Below are 15,718 nucleotides of genomic sequence, written 5' to 3' on the forward strand. Positions count from 1 at the left end.
AGAATCGTTGGGGCGAACCACGGATGTAGATTCCTGGTAACGGGTCATACGTTGCTTTGCAGTCCAGCGAATATCAATATTGTGGTCTCGCGCTCGACATCCGGCCACCAGTTGCTGTCCTGGATTGAAGTTGGCTGTACACGAACTTCTCCGACTCGGTTTTATAAGTTATGAGCGCCTTTCCTCAGCAGTCGCCGTATGGGAAGTGCGTCATCGTGTAAAGGACGCAGCTGGTGGCGCCAGCCCTTTCATGCCACCGCCCCTGCCACATCCCAGAATATGACCATTGGAAACGGAAACAGCTTGAGTGCTCCAGGAGCTCTCGAGCATGATGTGGACGATGAAGAACAGCCTCATGGCCCTTTGAACGTAGCGCACAAACTGCAGTTCTCTTTGGTAGATCTCGAGCGCGCTGGCGGCTTGACAGGATGGGTAGCCGCAGCGCTTCTATCTGCGGGCGGCTGGATTGACAAGGAATTGGAAGAGCGACGCCAGACAATTGGTGGCATCGACAATCTGTGGTTTTTGGTCACAGATGCTGCGGACTTCAATCCAGTGAGTATCTCGAGAGTATGTTTGTGATGCAGATCCTGAAGCGTTGATCCTGTCATTACGTAGGTGTGTGCATCGACGTACACATTTCGAGGGAAGCTGACTCTTGAAGACGTTCGCCACGTATGTTACTACACACTTTCTATACGTGAAGCTGATTCAACGGCGACTTCGCTCAGGCAGCGATTACTCGAGGAGAAAGATTCCCCAGATACAAGCAGAGAGTTACTTCAGTTGGTCGCAGCTTTCACGGTGCACGCTTCGAGGATGATCCAAACTTTGATATCAATAACCATATCCGATCTGTCACCTTGCCGGAACCTGCAGGAAAGCACGAATTGAACAAACTGGTCAGCAGAGAGAATGTTTCTTGCAACACAGACCGAGGATCTGACTGGGATTCATCAGATGGGCAAATTCATCGCTCAGGATTGGGATTTGAGTCGTCCGTTGTGGGAGCTGTTACTCGTTGAGAATTACCACGATGAGGATGGTGCAGAATCCGCTATGATTACTCGGGGGTATGCTACATCATTTACCTGATCCATGCTTGAAATCAACATTTCTTAGTCACCATTCACTAGCGGACGGACAAGGTAAACAAATGCATTGATATCTGTAAGATGGTGGCTTCACTCCTCCCCGCAGGTTTCATAATCAGCCAGCTGTATATCACCTCGTACCGCGACACTCTGGTTAAAGTAATGGACAGCGCAGCGAAGAAGCTACGTAATGCGCGTCGCGGCAGAATTCTCCCATCCAGATTGCATCGCTCTCTGCGCCCCCTCGATTCTCTCGCCCAAAACCCCTCCACCGCACCGCTGCTCGAAGTTTTCCTAGCCTGCATTTTCTGGTTGGTATATCTCGTCTCTATCTGTGTCGCCCTTTTGTGGAGTGTATACCACGGTATACACCAGGCTGCACTCTTCCTACTCACGTGCTGGCGTGTAGACCACCTCACGGGCCCGCAGCCCGGACCACGCGTGAAAGAGAGGGAGTTTGCGAGCTCGCGCGCGTTCAGCATGCACGACGTCAAGCTATGCCAGAGCGCGTTCTCCGGGCCATATCCGGGGTTTGCGGCGAAGGGCGTGCCGAAAGAGAAGCGGCACAAGGCAAGGAGCAAGGCGGGGCACGTCACACTCAATGACGTTGTGTGCGCAGTGGTGGCGGACGTGCTTGAGGCGGAAATTGTGGCGAAGCCTGAGGACCAGATGCACGGGCAGTGGGGTCGCGTGAAGCGTTGGTTGAGAGGAGTGCTCCGGTCACCCATCGGGGTTTTCATGTGAGTGTATCTATCCTGTTGGTATATTACGCTGTTGATGTTGGTCTGCTAGTCCCATTAGCGTCCGTTCTCCGGGAGACTGGTCAATGCGAAACTTGTCCACGGGCTCCCTCGTGTTTCTGAACCCGTCCTCGAACCTCACTCCGGATATCAGCGAGCGCCAAATTCACGCACATATCCACCAGTGTCGTGCCGAGCTGTCACTGCTGAAGCACAGCCTCTGGCCGAAAATAGAGTTCAACGTCCTGCAACTGACCGGGCAGGCACCGGTGTTGTTCCGAATCTCGCTGCTCGCCAACCCAGCACGACATGTTAAGGAGTGGATCACGGAGCACGTTACGCGGCCGTTCTATGAATGGGCTCTGCAGACCTGTGAGTGTTGTCTGTGCTCATCCAGTGTCATGCTAAACTTGCTGTGGACAGTTGCGGTGGTCTTGACAAAGTAAGCCTCCCGCTTTGCACGGGCAGCAAGGAAAAGTTTTGATTATCCGTGCTAGTGTTCCCGGCCCTGCAAAGCATACCATCAACATGGAAGGCATCGAAGTCATCAATTGGACAGCGCTCCCGCCACAAGGTGGAAAAGGTACGCCTCCCTCATGCTATTCTCTTTCAGCACGGTACTTCATGATAGCAGGCACGATTGGCATGGGGATCATCTCGTATGCTGGAGGGCTCTCAATCGCCGTTGCGGCTGACATGGTGCCCTCTTCGCAAGGTACAGCTGAGAGGATCTGCGCACGCTTTGAGGAGCGCTTTGAATTGTATGCGCAGAGGGCGAGGGAAGTGTTGAACCATCTGGATTGAGTCATATATATGGTGATGCATCTTCTTGAACTTGTCTATGAAGACCAGGAGACTAATACCAAGGAATATACACTAACTAGTACGTTTCCGTACGATGGAATAAATATTTGGGCACATATCCCAAGGCTGCACGTTGAGGCCAGCGATGGGGCAGGGGCTGGGCCTCCTTGCCGCTGCTGTACGTGAGGGGTTGGGCAGAATATTGCGGCAGTCGCTATGATGAAGGTCGGGCGCTTGAGCGCTTGAGCTTGGAGACTCCTTGAGCTTGATCTCTTGAAGCTGCTTCAAAGCTTTACTGTATGGCGAAAGTATCACAGCGTAAGACGCTACTACGTGCATGTAAAGCCTGAAATAGCGAAGGCTCAGGACGCTCGTGAAGAAGCTCGATACTAATGTAGAGGGTTTGATTTCGGTTTATTCTTGGAATTCGGAATATCATTCTTTATCTATGGGCTTTGGAAAATGTCGCTCATCAAGATTCATGGGTATCGCAAGGACGACAAGAGATGAGTGAATGTTGGCGTTGAACGTGACGTTGAGCGCTGAGTTTCGGAAGGAGGCTCGTTGCAAGCTCAGGAACCCTTCCAAATGATGGCTTTTGTGAATAAATTCGCTTGAGTGAGTTAAATAACGTCAAACTAGCATATCACATGCTGAAAATGATGTTAAGCCTGATCTACCCGAACGTGCCTCCAGACGGACGATATACATGCTCTGGAGGATGTCCCTGCTGGCCCGCTCTTCCTCAGTTCCTGCGTCACCATATTCTCAATAAACATCGATAATGGAGGAGCCTGCGACTCATTCCCTGGCCAACCTCTTTTCGCCTACGTCTCATGCTAGTACCATACATTCAGAGCGTCTCTCCACCGAAGCTGGTAATGCTCAGTCGTCAATAGCAGACAACAACCACCCAGTCACCACCAATGCACTCGTACGGCATCGAGACTTCTGGTTCTGCGACGGATCCGTCGTGCTTCGCGCGGAGAACACGCTCTTCCGTGTGCACACATCCCTGCTCTCTCGAAAGTCTCAGTTCTTCAGTGATCTATTCTCTATGCCTCAGCCGGCGGTGCCTGGCGAAAATGATGAGATGCTTGACGGGTGCCCGCTGCTTGTGCTGGACGACTCAGCAGAGGATGCGGCCAATCTGCTCAAGGCATTGTACGACGGTCCGTAAGTGTATTCCTATTTCTCCCTCACACTATGCTCACCTAGATGAGAGAAGTTGCTTCGGGAAGAACGACCGAGAGGATTTCTGTGTCGTTTCGGGCGTGTTGAGGTTATCGACGAAATATTTCGTGGATCACCTGAGGGAGAAAGCATTGGCACATTTACGCGTCGCATGGCCATCGACGCTCAAGGGGTGGGATGCGAGGGAGGATCTAGCTCGAGCATACGAATGCCAGAGTGGATCTCATAGAGGACACTTATATCCATCGCCAGTGGTAAGCTCATACATCCAGCCGAGAAAGCTGTCGATGTATGTTGATTCGTCTTATTGCAGGCGATCATTAATCTTGCAAGAGAAATTCATGCACCAGAACTGCTCCCGTCAGCCTTTTACGACCTTTCACGCTACCATTATGCGCAAATATTTGAGCCAGCTGAAGAGGAGCCGTTACGGGCGCAGCCACGAGCGTATACGCTTTCGACAACGGATATCCAGAAACTCACGCTGGGCAAGGAGTCGTCACAGAACGCCGTGGGCACTCTCATTCAGAGCATGGGCAGCGATATACATCGGGAAGAGCGCACATACGGGCACCTCTCTCACTGCACCATGGCTTCTTGTACACATCACCGGCGGAGGTCTTCCGGGAACGTGTGCGTCTCTGTGGCGGCATGCCGGAAGGACTTCTCGGAGCTGGTAGACCTTGCTACGCAGCATTACCTCTTCGATCGGGAGCGCGGGTGCACGGACCCGCTGTATGTGGCGGAGGAGCTGGGGCAGCTGAAGAGTGCGGAGTTCTCGGAGTGCAAGGCGTGTGCGCGGGCGCTGGAAAAGTGGGCGGCGAGGGAGCGGGAGAGGATCTGGAAGCTTATACCAATGTGGTTTCGCCTTGATCTATGATTCTTGCTGATATGCTAAACTCTGATTGGGCATTCCAGGTTAGCTCCACTTGTTGTTGATGTTTGTGGTTGTGCTCGTCGGAGGAGGGCAGCGTCCGCAACTATTTAACAAAACTAACCGATATCACACTTCATCTCATTTCTTGTGTACATACATTCAGCCTTCGCTATTCTAAATGTACCATACAGGTCGAGATTAATACGAGCAAGCAGCACAATGCATATTCAGCACGCCTGTGCACTGATGTACATATCCAATTTAGATGGTCATGGCCGGCGCCTCCAGAACTATGTTGTGGCCCATCAATGTAGATCTCAGATGGCCAATCAAACTCTCACGCCCGACCCGTTACGGTACGAGCGGGTTTCACGATTGCTGTTCTCCTTCCCAACGTTTCCTTCAGCTTTTCTAGTCTTTGAGCCCTGCCGAAAGCACCAAGCACGGTGCGGAACATCATGGCGACTCTACGTCTCGCGGGTCGCCACCTCAAAATCCAATCCCGCCCGTCTTTGTCGCGTCATGCATCGTCCGTGGCGAGCAGTGGATCCTCGCGTTTACGCACAGGAATCTACACAGGATTGTTTTTGGTTTCTACGGGACTTTTTGCTGCATACTATCTCGACTCACGCTCTGCGATTCACCGATACGTGATCACGCCCGTCATCCGGCACGTCTTGGACGCGGAAACGGGGCACAAGCTTGCTGTGCGCGTGCTTGCGAGCGGACTCGCACCGAGGGACACGCAACCGGACGATGAGCGGCTGAAGACTGAGGTAAGCCTTGTTGAAAAGTATCAGCGCGAGAATCGTTGATTACAAGGCGCCATAGCTCTGGGGCGAGGAGCTCTCTAACCCGGTAGGGCTCGCTGCCGGCTTTGACAAGCATGGGGAGGCAGTGGATGGTGAGTGAATCACTTTGTGCTTGCTGAATGCTTGATGTGAAAGCACAGGAATGGCACAGGTCTGTTCAATCTCGGCTTTAGCTGGGTTGAGATTGGAAGTGTCACGCCCAAGCCGCAGGTAAGTCGTAGGTCTATCGGTTTCTGCTCTTCACTTTCCATGTTCGCCTCCAAGACTGCCTATGGTTCCACGTGTATGCGCGAGATAAAGCGATTATATGCGCTTCTTGCTCGATAGCAGCGAACTGGCACCTTGATGCAGTTGCTGCCAACTTGAGTTGCTTCGATGACAGTGTACCACTGTTTTGAAATGCATCAAGATCATTTCAAGCCATCTGGTATTGCTTCTGGTACTGATATACAACAGTGCATTCTGCGTGGAACACCTCTCAGGCAACCGGGCTCCACAACATCCAGGCCCTCCTGCAGCTCCATGCATGACTATAACTCTCATATCTCGCGCAGTGTGCATTGCGTGGCTTTCTCGATACGATGCGCCTGTGTTCACTCTGAAACGCGAAGACATACGTACATTTCTTCTTTTTGTGTTTCGAAACACTACCGTCTCGCTTGAGTCGATTACTTCGTGACTGCCTATCTGCTTATGCAGTACCTGCGCACTATCTCAACCAGCGTGCATGACGTGCAAAGTATTCTACTGATGGCTCATCTATCACCAAGACTACGGCATCTCAAGAGGCTGCGCATGTGATCCCACAAGGACCCCCAAAGATTTCTTTACCTTTTTTCATTCCAGCCTCCCTTGAGAGGACACACGACCCAAGCTTACTAACGCTCCGTCCAGCCAGGCAATCCGCGCCCAAGGCTCTTCCATCTGATTGACGACGCCGCCGTCATCAACCGGTACGGCTTTCCCTCGGAAGGGCACGCCGTCGTGCTTGCACGCCTGCGGGCACGCATGCCCTCATTCTTTTCACCAACGACACAAGTGCAACACGCGTCGCTTCGTCCGGGTGCGCTGCTCGCGGTGAACCTCGGGAAGAACAAGTCGTCATCGGCGGAGTCAACAGAGGACTTTGTGCAGGGCGTGCGGACGTTCGGACCGTACGCAGATGTGCTGGTTGTCAATGTATCGAGCCCGAACACGCCTGGACTGAGGTGAGTTGGTTGCGCTTCTATCCGCGCTCCTCGCAAAAACGGCGAGCGCCCCTTGCATGTGATCCTCCCGACGCCCACTCTGCTATCGCGCGCGCAAAGAGTCTGGCTTGTCCCGGATTGGGACTCGGTCGTTTCTGATTACGCCTATCAGATGGGTAGGTTTCGGAACCAAACCTCTGTGCAGAGATAAGGAGCTATTTTTGTGCTTCTGTATGATCGGGAGGGCGTCGAGGACGGGTGTCAAATTTCTGTGCCTGATTTATTGAATGAGCGGCTGATAGCGTTAGCAGAGCGATGCAGGGCAGCACGCTGTTGCAGGAGTTACTGGAGGGCGTGACGGCCGCGCGGGATGAGCTCGCAGTAGAGGGCGTTGCGCGAAAGCCAAAGCTCGTGCTCAAGATCGCGCCGGACTTGGACCAGGGCGAGATTGCGGACGTCGCTGCTGCTGTGTGGAAGAATGGTGTGGATGGGGTAATTGTCAGCAATACGACAGTGCGCCGTCCAGCAAGCTTGTCAGATCGTGCGTACTTTACGTTTGATGTCACACTGATACTGCTTAACTGACTTGATTGTGTGATGGTACCTTATGTTCATGTGTCGACGTCTCTTGCATCATGAACGTAATTATTTGCGTGCGTCCCGAGACGCTCAGCAAACAAGAATGAAGCCGGCGGGCTTTCCGGACCGCCACTGAAGCCCTACTCGCTCGCGACGCTACATACACTGCGTACACTTCTCCCGGCATCGATTCCAATCATCGGGTGCGGTGGAATCACGAGCGGGGCGGACGCGCTGGAGTATGCACGGGCGGGCGCGGCAGCGGTGCAGGTGTACACGAGCTTTGGGTATGACGGCGTCGGCGCGTGCAGGAGAATCAAGGACGAGATCACAGAGGAGCTGAAGCGGGAAGGGAAGACGTGGGCAGAGGTGGTGAGCGCCGCGGTCGGAGAGCTGAGTCTGAAGGAGGAGAAGGTTCAGGAGAAGGGCACAATCAAGCAGCTGACGGAGGAGGCGCAAGAGCTGATGAAGCTGGTAGACAAGCTGGGAGAGCAGAAGGTGACCATGCCTGTAGTGGCCGTAGAGAGTTCGCCGGCGACGGTCGCGCCCGCAGCATAGCAGAAGAAGGAAATTCACTTTCTTGTTTGCAAGGGACGTGCTAGCGTCTGGACGGGACATGTGTGCTCTAGTGTGCGCCACTGCCGCGAGTAGCCATATGGTCTGCCACTGCAGGCTGTGCGTGGGAGCGACAGGCAGATGATGCTTGGTGCCATGATGGCGCCAGGCAGCGTACATATGAGGTGCGTGCCTATGTTATGCATGGAGAAACAACTGCTGTGGACGGGTTGTGTCGGACAAGGGCGAATAAGTGCTGCACGGGGCGCGGTGGGTGGGGATACATGTAGAGCTGTGGTGGTAACGGCCGGGCGGAGGGAGTCGCGAATGATGTAGGCCATGGGCGTGACAGGTGAGTGAACGGTTATAATGGCGCTGAATTGGATCGTGTGAATGGATCTTATCGCATTTTGCGGCACGCAAGCGCATATTTCTGCATGCGACTAGTGGCGTATTGGTCTCACGTGGAGCAGACGTGCAGACGTTTAGTTATACTCAGGTGACAAGTCAAGTCGAATTTGGTATCTGGTACGCTACTTGCGTTTCGACGAGCGTCCAGTCGATCAGACGGCGGACCATTTCGCAGCCAGCTGACCTGCACTAAAAGCATCGTTTTCAGTGCTGACGCGCACGTCGCCTATGATCTCTAAGTATCAGTCAATAACGATCGATCGCAGTGGGTGCGCAGTTGCGTGCGATCTGATGAAAAGTTGTCACCAACGGCGGGAGATTGGATGAAGACGCAATATCCGGCGTACGAGGTGAATCGCTTTCTTGCCATGTGTGGGGAGCTCATGCCATCAATCTTCTAACAAAGGGCCGGACTTCTGATACCGGGTACCGCCGGTGTTTTAGGAAATCCTCCACGCGGAATAACCAACTATAGCATGTGTTCCATATGCCACCCTTCTCCCTATCGCAGCTTCCACGCATCCTCTCAGAAGCTGACAGGAACGCGCCTCGTCCGCCGTCGTGCGTGACTTCAGCTTCTCAGAACGCTTATCTACCCGTCTTCCGTCGTCATGTTTCCCCAGGTTCTCCCACCTGCTGCACGCTCGCGCCCGCACTGTGCTGAGCATCGTCTGCGCTGACGACCTCGCTCACCATGCCCCGTCTAGATCCCGAGATCGCCCCGGTGGAGGCCAGCGACGTTCCCGAGCTCATCGCGCAGCCTCCTGCATACAGTGATGGCGAGAACGCCGAATATGCATCCAACGAAAAGCTGGAAAAGCTCGGCTCTGCAACCGTCTCTGCGTCAGAGTACGAGGTCGAGGATAAGATCTACGACGAGAATGGCCGGGAAAAGGTCCTCGAGACTCCCGAGGACTTTGCCATCGGACTGGTCTCACTAGAGGACGACCCCGACCTTCCGATTCATACCTTCCGCATGTGGTTCATCGGTATTGGCCTTGCTGTGTTCGGTGCAGTCCTGGGAATGCTTTTCGTGAGTCTCTTATCTCTATCATTAAGTCCCAGCACGTCTGACGCTTGCTCCACAGCAATTCAGGCCTCAGGTTATTCTCGTATCCGCCCTTTTCCTGCAACTCATCGCGTACATGCTCGGTCGCATGTTCCAGGCGATCATTCCGGGTCCGGGGAGCCGTTGGCATAGGGACAATTGGTTCTGGAACTTCCTAAACCCTGGCCCGTTCAGTATGTGTGAACGAATGTCTGCTAATCACAGAGACTGATGGGACTCTTTAGACTTGAAGGAGCATGTCGCCTCACAGATCTGTGCCAATACGGCCGCGACTGCGGCGCAGGCTTGCTTCGTCTTTGCCTCTGATGATCTGTTTTATAACATCACCATCAACGTACGTAGTCAAATCCGATATGTGTAGTTCTCAATGCTCATATGAATTTGTAGCCCGGTAATGCCATCTTTACCCTCCTTGCGTCTCAGTTGATCGGTTATGGATTCGCGGGCATGTTCCGTACGTGTCTTCAGGACGGCTGCCGCTCCCTTTCGTTACTCATTTATTCGTGATAGGTGCCTTCCTTGTGTATCCCACCGTCATGCTGTATCCACAGACGTTAATCTACGTCAACCTGTTTGATGTGCTCCACCGATCAAAGGGGGAGGTACTTCAGGGCAAGCGTCTGCGGTTCTTCTGGCTCGTCACCGGAGCTATTTTCGTATATGAGTGGTTCCCGGAGTGGATCGCGCCGTTGCTTGGATCGTTCAACATCGTGTGCCTGTGCGCCCGCAATTCCGACTGGGTGTCGTATATCTTTGGCGGTGCGGAGGCGAACGAGGGTATGGGTCTACTCGGATTCGGGCTCGACTGGGCAAACATCACCTCGCAGCCGTTCTACGCGCCACTCTCGACGCAGATCTCGAACTATGTCGGCTGGGTGATCAATTACTTCCTCCTGCCCGCCATCTTCGCCAGCAATGTATGGAACTCAAAGAACTTCCCGTTCATCTCGGAGAACCTGTTCTATCTCAATGGCACGGTGTACGACCAGGACCTCATTCTGACGTCGGACTACTCGCTTAACCGCACCGCGTACGAAATCTACGGGCAACCGTGGCAATCGGGCTCGCAGGTGATCTACAACCTGGGTATCAACATGTCCATTGGGGCATCGTTCGTGCACATCGCGCTCTGGCACGGGAAGGAGATCTGGTCCGCGTTCCGCGACTACTTCCGGGGGAGGATGCTCGAGGACGTGCACTATAAGCGAATGAGGATCTACCGCGAGGTGCCGATGTGGTGGTACGGCGCGGTGACAGCAGCTGCTTTCGTGATGGCGATGGTCTGCGCGTACACGGAGAAGTCCGATATGCCGTGGTGGGCGCTCATAGTTGCGCTAATCTTGGCGATGTTCTGCCTGCCTTTCTACGGGGCAATGTACGCGATTGCTGCGTGAGTGCTAGTCCTGGTGGTGCCCGTGCAATGTATGGCTGATGTTGCGCGCCGACCTAGGTTCCAGGTCATCATTCAGAACTTGTTCCAGATGCTTGGTGCGGCGCTCATCCCTGGCTCGTCGCAAGCGAACATGGTGATTATCATCTCATTGTGGGGAAACGAATGTCGCTGACTCTGTTGGTAGTACTTTGAGCTCTACTCTAGCCAGTCTCTGTCACAAGCGGTGTCCATGCTGAGCGATTTAAAGCTTGGACAGTACACAAAGCGTGAGCGTAGAAGACAAGCAAATATTATTGTCCAGTGATGCTGAGCAGATCCTTGCCTAGTCCCGCCGAGGAGTACATTTAGCGTCCAGATGGTTGGCACGATCATCGGCGCGCTGCTCAACTGTAAGTGTAGCTATTTCAATGGCGTTAGTGCTATGTCTTATTAGTCTGGCAGACGTCATCATGCAGACCGTCGTCAACAACAAGCGTGCAGTCCTGGTGAGTGGCTCGTCCTGATACGCATACCCAAGCCGTTGCTGATGCTCCATTATGCATAGTTGAGCGACGAGGGAACGCGCACTTGGAGTGGACAGCAGGTCCAGTCATACAATGCCAATGGTAAGCTCTTACGGTTTCCCGCTTCCGTACGCTGATTGCCCACTCATCATTGCAGCTATCCTCTGGGGCGCGCTCGGCAAGGAAATCTGTGTGTCTTCTGTCGTAACTCTTCCATCACAAACACTGATGACCTTCCTCCAGATGGACCTAACGGGCCATACTTCATTGTCCCGCTCGGCATCATCATTGGTCTTGCGCTCCCGATCATCCCATGGCTTCTGTATAGGAAGTACAAGAAGGAATGGCTTAAGCTCATCAACACATGCGTGCTCGCATGTGCGTATACTTGTCTTGCGACCCCGTCCGTGATCTCATGCTGATGGCTCTTTGGCCGCTGCTCCAGACAATATCGGCGATCTTGCCGGTGGTACGAACGGCTATATCAACACCTGGATGGTCATTGGCCTCACATCGCACTTCTACATCCGGAAGTACCGTGCGGGCTGGTTCAGGAAGTACAACGTGCGTAGCTGTGCCTATGTGAAGGTCGTGTGCAGTGCTCTGATGCAAACTCCGCCAGTATCTCTTCGGCGCCGCCGTAGATGGTGGTGCACAGGTTTTCGTGTTCATTTTCTCTGTGCGTATTCCTCCTCTGGGGACATTGCCGACGGCTGCTGATGGTGTGCATGTAGTTCGCGCTTGGAGGTGCCGGTGGAGTCACGGTCAACTTCCCGAACTGGGCACTCAATCCGGTGGGCAATGCAGTACGTGACATGACCACTCCTCATCGAAGACGACGATCGCTCACACACTGTTTGATGCACAGGATTACTGCAAGGTCACTTCGTCAGAAGGATGAAAACACATCGTCGTCTCCGCTGCATCTTTGTATCGAGTAGTTCCTTAGGTCGTTGCTATGCAAGTAGGCTTGTCGGACTCGTAGTACTGCACGACAATGATAATGCATTCACGATTGTTCTTGTATCTCATTTAATGGCAGGTGCTGTGAGGCCGAGGATAGCCATACCAAGTGTCGAGCAGGGGTTCGCGAGAAGTCACGTACTCGACGCAACATGTCACGCACGTGCCATACGCGAACTGGTGGCAATTGGTGGCATCCAAATTAAAGTCATGCCCGACACCCTCAACCTCGCAGATACCCTTTCTCTCGCTGCACTTCCTCATGTTCCTCTGTCCTGGTCGTTATCGCACAATATTGGAAGGCTGGTGGCGTAGGGATCCCAATGGTCCCGATCTCCCGCGACCTCCTCCCAGGGGCAAAACTGCGGGAAACGATGTAATACCATGGGGGGAAGATCTGGATAGCTTCTTCTTCACGGAACGTATCCCTGGCAAAAACCTCGGTACCGTATGGAGTCGCACTATGATCCAGGAGTTCGGGGAGAACTACTACAACATGCTCGACCTCCGTAAGGAAGAATATGAAGGCGATCCGTATCTACTTCCCGTGCACCCAATCCTGACTGTGGGTGAATATGATTCTGATGAATGGGAGGACTGCGATTCCGACTATACGACCCCCGCGACGTCTGAAGATGAAGACGGAAACAAGCAGTCGCAGGATCAGCGGCAGATGCACAAGAAGGGAGGCAAGGGGCCCGCCGCAAACGCGAAATCTCCATTTGGTCATTTGTCGAAATTGGAGGAGTTCATCCCTGAGGAGTACTTTCCCGACATCCTCCTTGTACACGACGCGGACGGACTGACGCCAGGAGTCATACGAGACACCAAGAGAGGCTCCTCGAAGCCCTTCGATGCGCCATCCGTAAGATACAAGCGTGTCTGGCCTACCGAGTCCTCAGAACTGTTCAAGGAGGCCAAATACGACGACAACATAATCCATCCCCTACCGGAGGCCGAGAAGCCGCGTACCGCCCATCTATATCTCTCTGCGCAGTGTGTGATAGGCAAAGGAAACCATTCGTTGGTCTATCGCGCCGCCCTCCGTCTCCCCCCTCCATTGAAGGCTATTGGGCCTTTCGGCCAGGTGACCACTGCAGCCAAGCTGGCGATTCCTGAGCAGTCCGCGCGCGATATGCTGAAGACAGAGGCAGATATTTATAACAAGTTTCCGAGGCATCTCATGGAACATTGGAGTGGGTACAACCTCATCGCACCTCACAACTTCCCCGTCCCTGTTCATGCTGTCGTGCCCAAGTTCTACGGATACTATGTGCCTGAGGAGGACACCCCCGCTTCGGATGTGTCTGGGTTGAGCCCGATCTTGCTAATCGAGGAATGTGGTGAGCCTATCGATCCGAAGGAGCTCAGTCTTGACGAACAGTGAGTGCCCATTTATACCGTACCTGTATGCGTGAGCTGACTCTGCGATATTTGCGACAGGTCCCAATGTTACACGCACATCTTGCGCCTCCATCTGGAAGAGTTCATACAAAACTCAGTGTTCACGCGTAACATCCTGATACAGCCGGGCCCCCTCGACGTTGCACCACACTTCCGCTCTCGCGAACATCCCAGCTTCCGCATTATAGACTTTGGCCGTTGCGAGCAGGTAGATGACTGGTTCAAACATCGTTACGGGAAAGATCCATCCGAGATCAAATGCACTGACGAGAATGAGGAGGAGGTGAGAGGAATGTACCGCCCATGGGTGTTGAAAAAGTCATTTCAGGAAGCTGTAGCAAGGGAACAACTCGGTGTGGACCTCATGGATGCATAGCGATCCATGCATAATGGGCACTGCATGCTTCCAAGTAGCGATTGACGTTTACACATATACCCCGGCTGCAACATGCGTTTCAAGTATTTTGCTGTTGTGAGCCATCAGTAAACCAGTTGTACAGCAATACATTGCTATATAACGTTGCCATGGACGAAGTCCTCGATCGCCGTGTATATTGACATCACTAGAAGCTCGTGTCACCCATTGCAGGCTGTACGTTAGGCAGTCGTGATATGGCTTTTAGTTGTGCCACTGCCACATGCCTCCGGGTCGTGGCCGGAAACATGCACAGTGGGTCGCAGTCATCCTTTCTACTCGAGCAAGTGACGTGGGACGTGCACCTAAGTATCATCCCCTCTTCCCTTGACATTTGATATACGAAGACATTTTGCACTACCGCTACTTAATCCGTACTGGTTGCCTCCAGTTATGACTAAATTTCACTACCTATAGTAATTCGATGGGCCTCCTGAATTTCGATGTGCCGCCTTTGCCAGAGACACTTTCAATTTATGTTTACCTGTCATGCTCTCAAGGTGAATGCAATGTGTGATGCTTCACATAAGTGCAGTATAATGCCCTTCACTGTCGGGCGGTTTGACGGCACACGTCGATGATCCCGTTTGGACACATCGTAAGCTGTTGGGATCTGGTTCACTGCCTTCACGTTATTTATTCACGGTCTCATACGTCCGTGTAGGTCTGATATGTTGAGTTTCCCAGCCAGCCCGCAGCGTGGCCAGGAGTTCAGGAGTCGCCCGCTCTCTAGAAGATGGCTCCACGGGGCCAAATCGATGGCCCATCCCATTGTAGCCGTGCCCTATTATATACACGCACACTACTACTCTCCCATGCTGGTGGCGCAGGTCGCACCGGGGCCTCTCACATCTGGCTCCATGCCCAGATTCCAACACGCCCCCTCGACCTAGCCACTGCTGCGTCTATCCCATTGTGGGCCACATGCCTGTACCGCACTCCCTGTCCCCAGGGATGCCGATCTCCGTTTCATGTGCTTCCCTGCCCGCCTCGGTCCGTACGCCAGTCCCAGCACCCCCTGATCTTGAGTCCCAGTCTCCGTACCATACGCATCCCATACGTGCTCATTTTCGGTGACTTCCTATAGCGCCCCCATGCGCTCGTCGCTCGCTCGATCTGCACGCCAATCTCGACGCCCCTTGGATTTGGGTCTCGGTCTCCGTTCCGTGCGCGCTCCATGCAAGCGCCTCACTCAGCTTTTCTTCGGTGCTCTGCGTGCTGTGGCTGTGCAGCTTTGTTGGACTGCTGGCCTGTCTCACTCGGCATCCGCTCAGCCTGCCCTTTGACGCCCTGCTCCGCCCTCACCTCGCTGGTAGACCCACCTCATGCAGTGCCCGCCCCCTGCACCTGGTGTCTTGTATCACCGCAGCGGTGCCCCGCAGTCAACCCTCTGGCCCTCACCCTCCTGCCCTCGATCTCCTGATCTCACCTCTGCCTGGTCACACCTGTCCCTCAGCTGCCCTGCAGCCTTCACACCTCGGTGACCTGCCCCAGCTCCCAGCCCTTGACCTGCCAACTGGATCACTCACCAGTCAGCATCATGGTCCCCAGCAGGAACCTCGTAGTGGTGGTTCTCATCGATTGCAGTGAGTGCCTCTTGGTCAATGTGTCACAAAGCACCAAAGCACTCAACCCAATTAAGGGCAAGTCTGCTTTTGTGACCTGCACAAATGATCCCACATAAAAAGCCTGCCACAAAGGCTAGGCTGAGGACGCGC

At 53.7% G+C, this 15,718-nt stretch overlaps 6 protein-coding genes across 6 annotated transcripts; all 6 read left to right on the forward strand.

Moving 5' to 3' along the window:
- Positions 1–279: 279 nt before the first annotated feature.
- LAESUDRAFT_765129 (uncharacterized protein) lies at positions 280–2,638 on the forward strand (the record flags this gene model as incomplete). Its single annotated transcript, XM_040913579.1, has 10 exons — positions 280–555; positions 619–675; positions 732–902; positions 961–1,073; positions 1,123–1,148; positions 1,201–1,834; positions 1,887–2,206; positions 2,258–2,276; positions 2,332–2,417; positions 2,469–2,638. The coding sequence occupies 10 exons, from the start codon at positions 280–282 to the stop codon at positions 2,636–2,638; spliced, it is 1,872 nt and encodes a 623-aa protein (XP_040757626.1).
- A 679-nt stretch (positions 2,639–3,317) lies between these two features.
- Positions 3,318–4,941, forward strand: LAESUDRAFT_688821 (uncharacterized protein). The gene is made up of 3 exons (XM_040906002.1): positions 3,318–3,814; positions 3,867–4,086; positions 4,146–4,941. Exons 1-3 carry the CDS (start codon positions 3,423–3,425, stop codon positions 4,710–4,712), a joined length of 1,179 nt encoding a protein of 392 aa, XP_040757627.1. The 5' UTR covers positions 3,318–3,422; the 3' UTR covers positions 4,713–4,941.
- Positions 4,942–5,167: 226 nt separating this feature from the next.
- LAESUDRAFT_667431 (uncharacterized protein) lies at positions 5,168–7,845 on the forward strand (the record flags this gene model as incomplete). Its single annotated transcript, XM_040905304.1, has 6 exons — positions 5,168–5,485; positions 5,541–5,613; positions 5,673–5,731; positions 6,416–6,729; positions 7,017–7,249; positions 7,382–7,845. 6 exons carry the CDS (start codon positions 5,168–5,170, stop codon positions 7,843–7,845), a joined length of 1,461 nt encoding a protein of 486 aa, XP_040757628.1.
- A 686-nt stretch (positions 7,846–8,531) lies between these two features.
- Positions 8,532–12,273, forward strand: LAESUDRAFT_688827 (OPT oligopeptide transporter). Its single transcript, XM_040906003.1, has 17 exons — positions 8,532–8,603; positions 8,698–9,286; positions 9,342–9,495; positions 9,547–9,656; positions 9,710–9,776; positions 9,833–10,712; positions 10,773–10,848; positions 10,900–10,981; positions 11,042–11,104; positions 11,157–11,200; positions 11,260–11,320; positions 11,376–11,408; positions 11,462–11,596; positions 11,664–11,782; positions 11,841–11,897; positions 11,953–12,024; positions 12,087–12,273. The coding sequence occupies exons 2-17, from the start codon at positions 8,948–8,950 to the stop codon at positions 12,117–12,119; spliced, it is 2,325 nt and encodes a 774-aa protein (XP_040757629.1). The 5' UTR covers positions 8,532–8,603; positions 8,698–8,947; the 3' UTR covers positions 12,120–12,273.
- A 581-nt stretch (positions 12,274–12,854) lies between these two features.
- LAESUDRAFT_667429 (uncharacterized protein) lies at positions 12,855–13,961 on the forward strand (the record flags this gene model as incomplete). Its single annotated transcript, XM_040905303.1, has 2 exons — positions 12,855–13,564; positions 13,625–13,961. 2 exons carry the CDS (start codon positions 12,855–12,857, stop codon positions 13,959–13,961), a joined length of 1,047 nt encoding a protein of 348 aa, XP_040757630.1.
- A 747-nt stretch (positions 13,962–14,708) lies between these two features.
- LAESUDRAFT_732832 (uncharacterized protein) lies at positions 14,709–15,425 on the forward strand. The gene is made up of 2 exons (XM_040910309.1): positions 14,709–14,830; positions 14,869–15,425. Exons 1-2 carry the CDS (start codon positions 14,759–14,761, stop codon positions 15,085–15,087), a joined length of 291 nt encoding a protein of 96 aa, XP_040757631.1. The 5' UTR covers positions 14,709–14,758; the 3' UTR covers positions 15,088–15,425.
- Positions 15,426–15,718: the final 293 nt, after the last annotated feature.

The sequence above is a fragment of the Laetiporus sulphureus genome, assembly GCF_001632365.1.
Source record: "Laetiporus sulphureus 93-53 unplaced genomic scaffold LAESUscaffold_104, whole genome shotgun sequence".
NCBI classification, from domain to species: Eukaryota; Fungi; Basidiomycota; class Agaricomycetes; order Polyporales; family Laetiporaceae; genus Laetiporus; species Laetiporus sulphureus.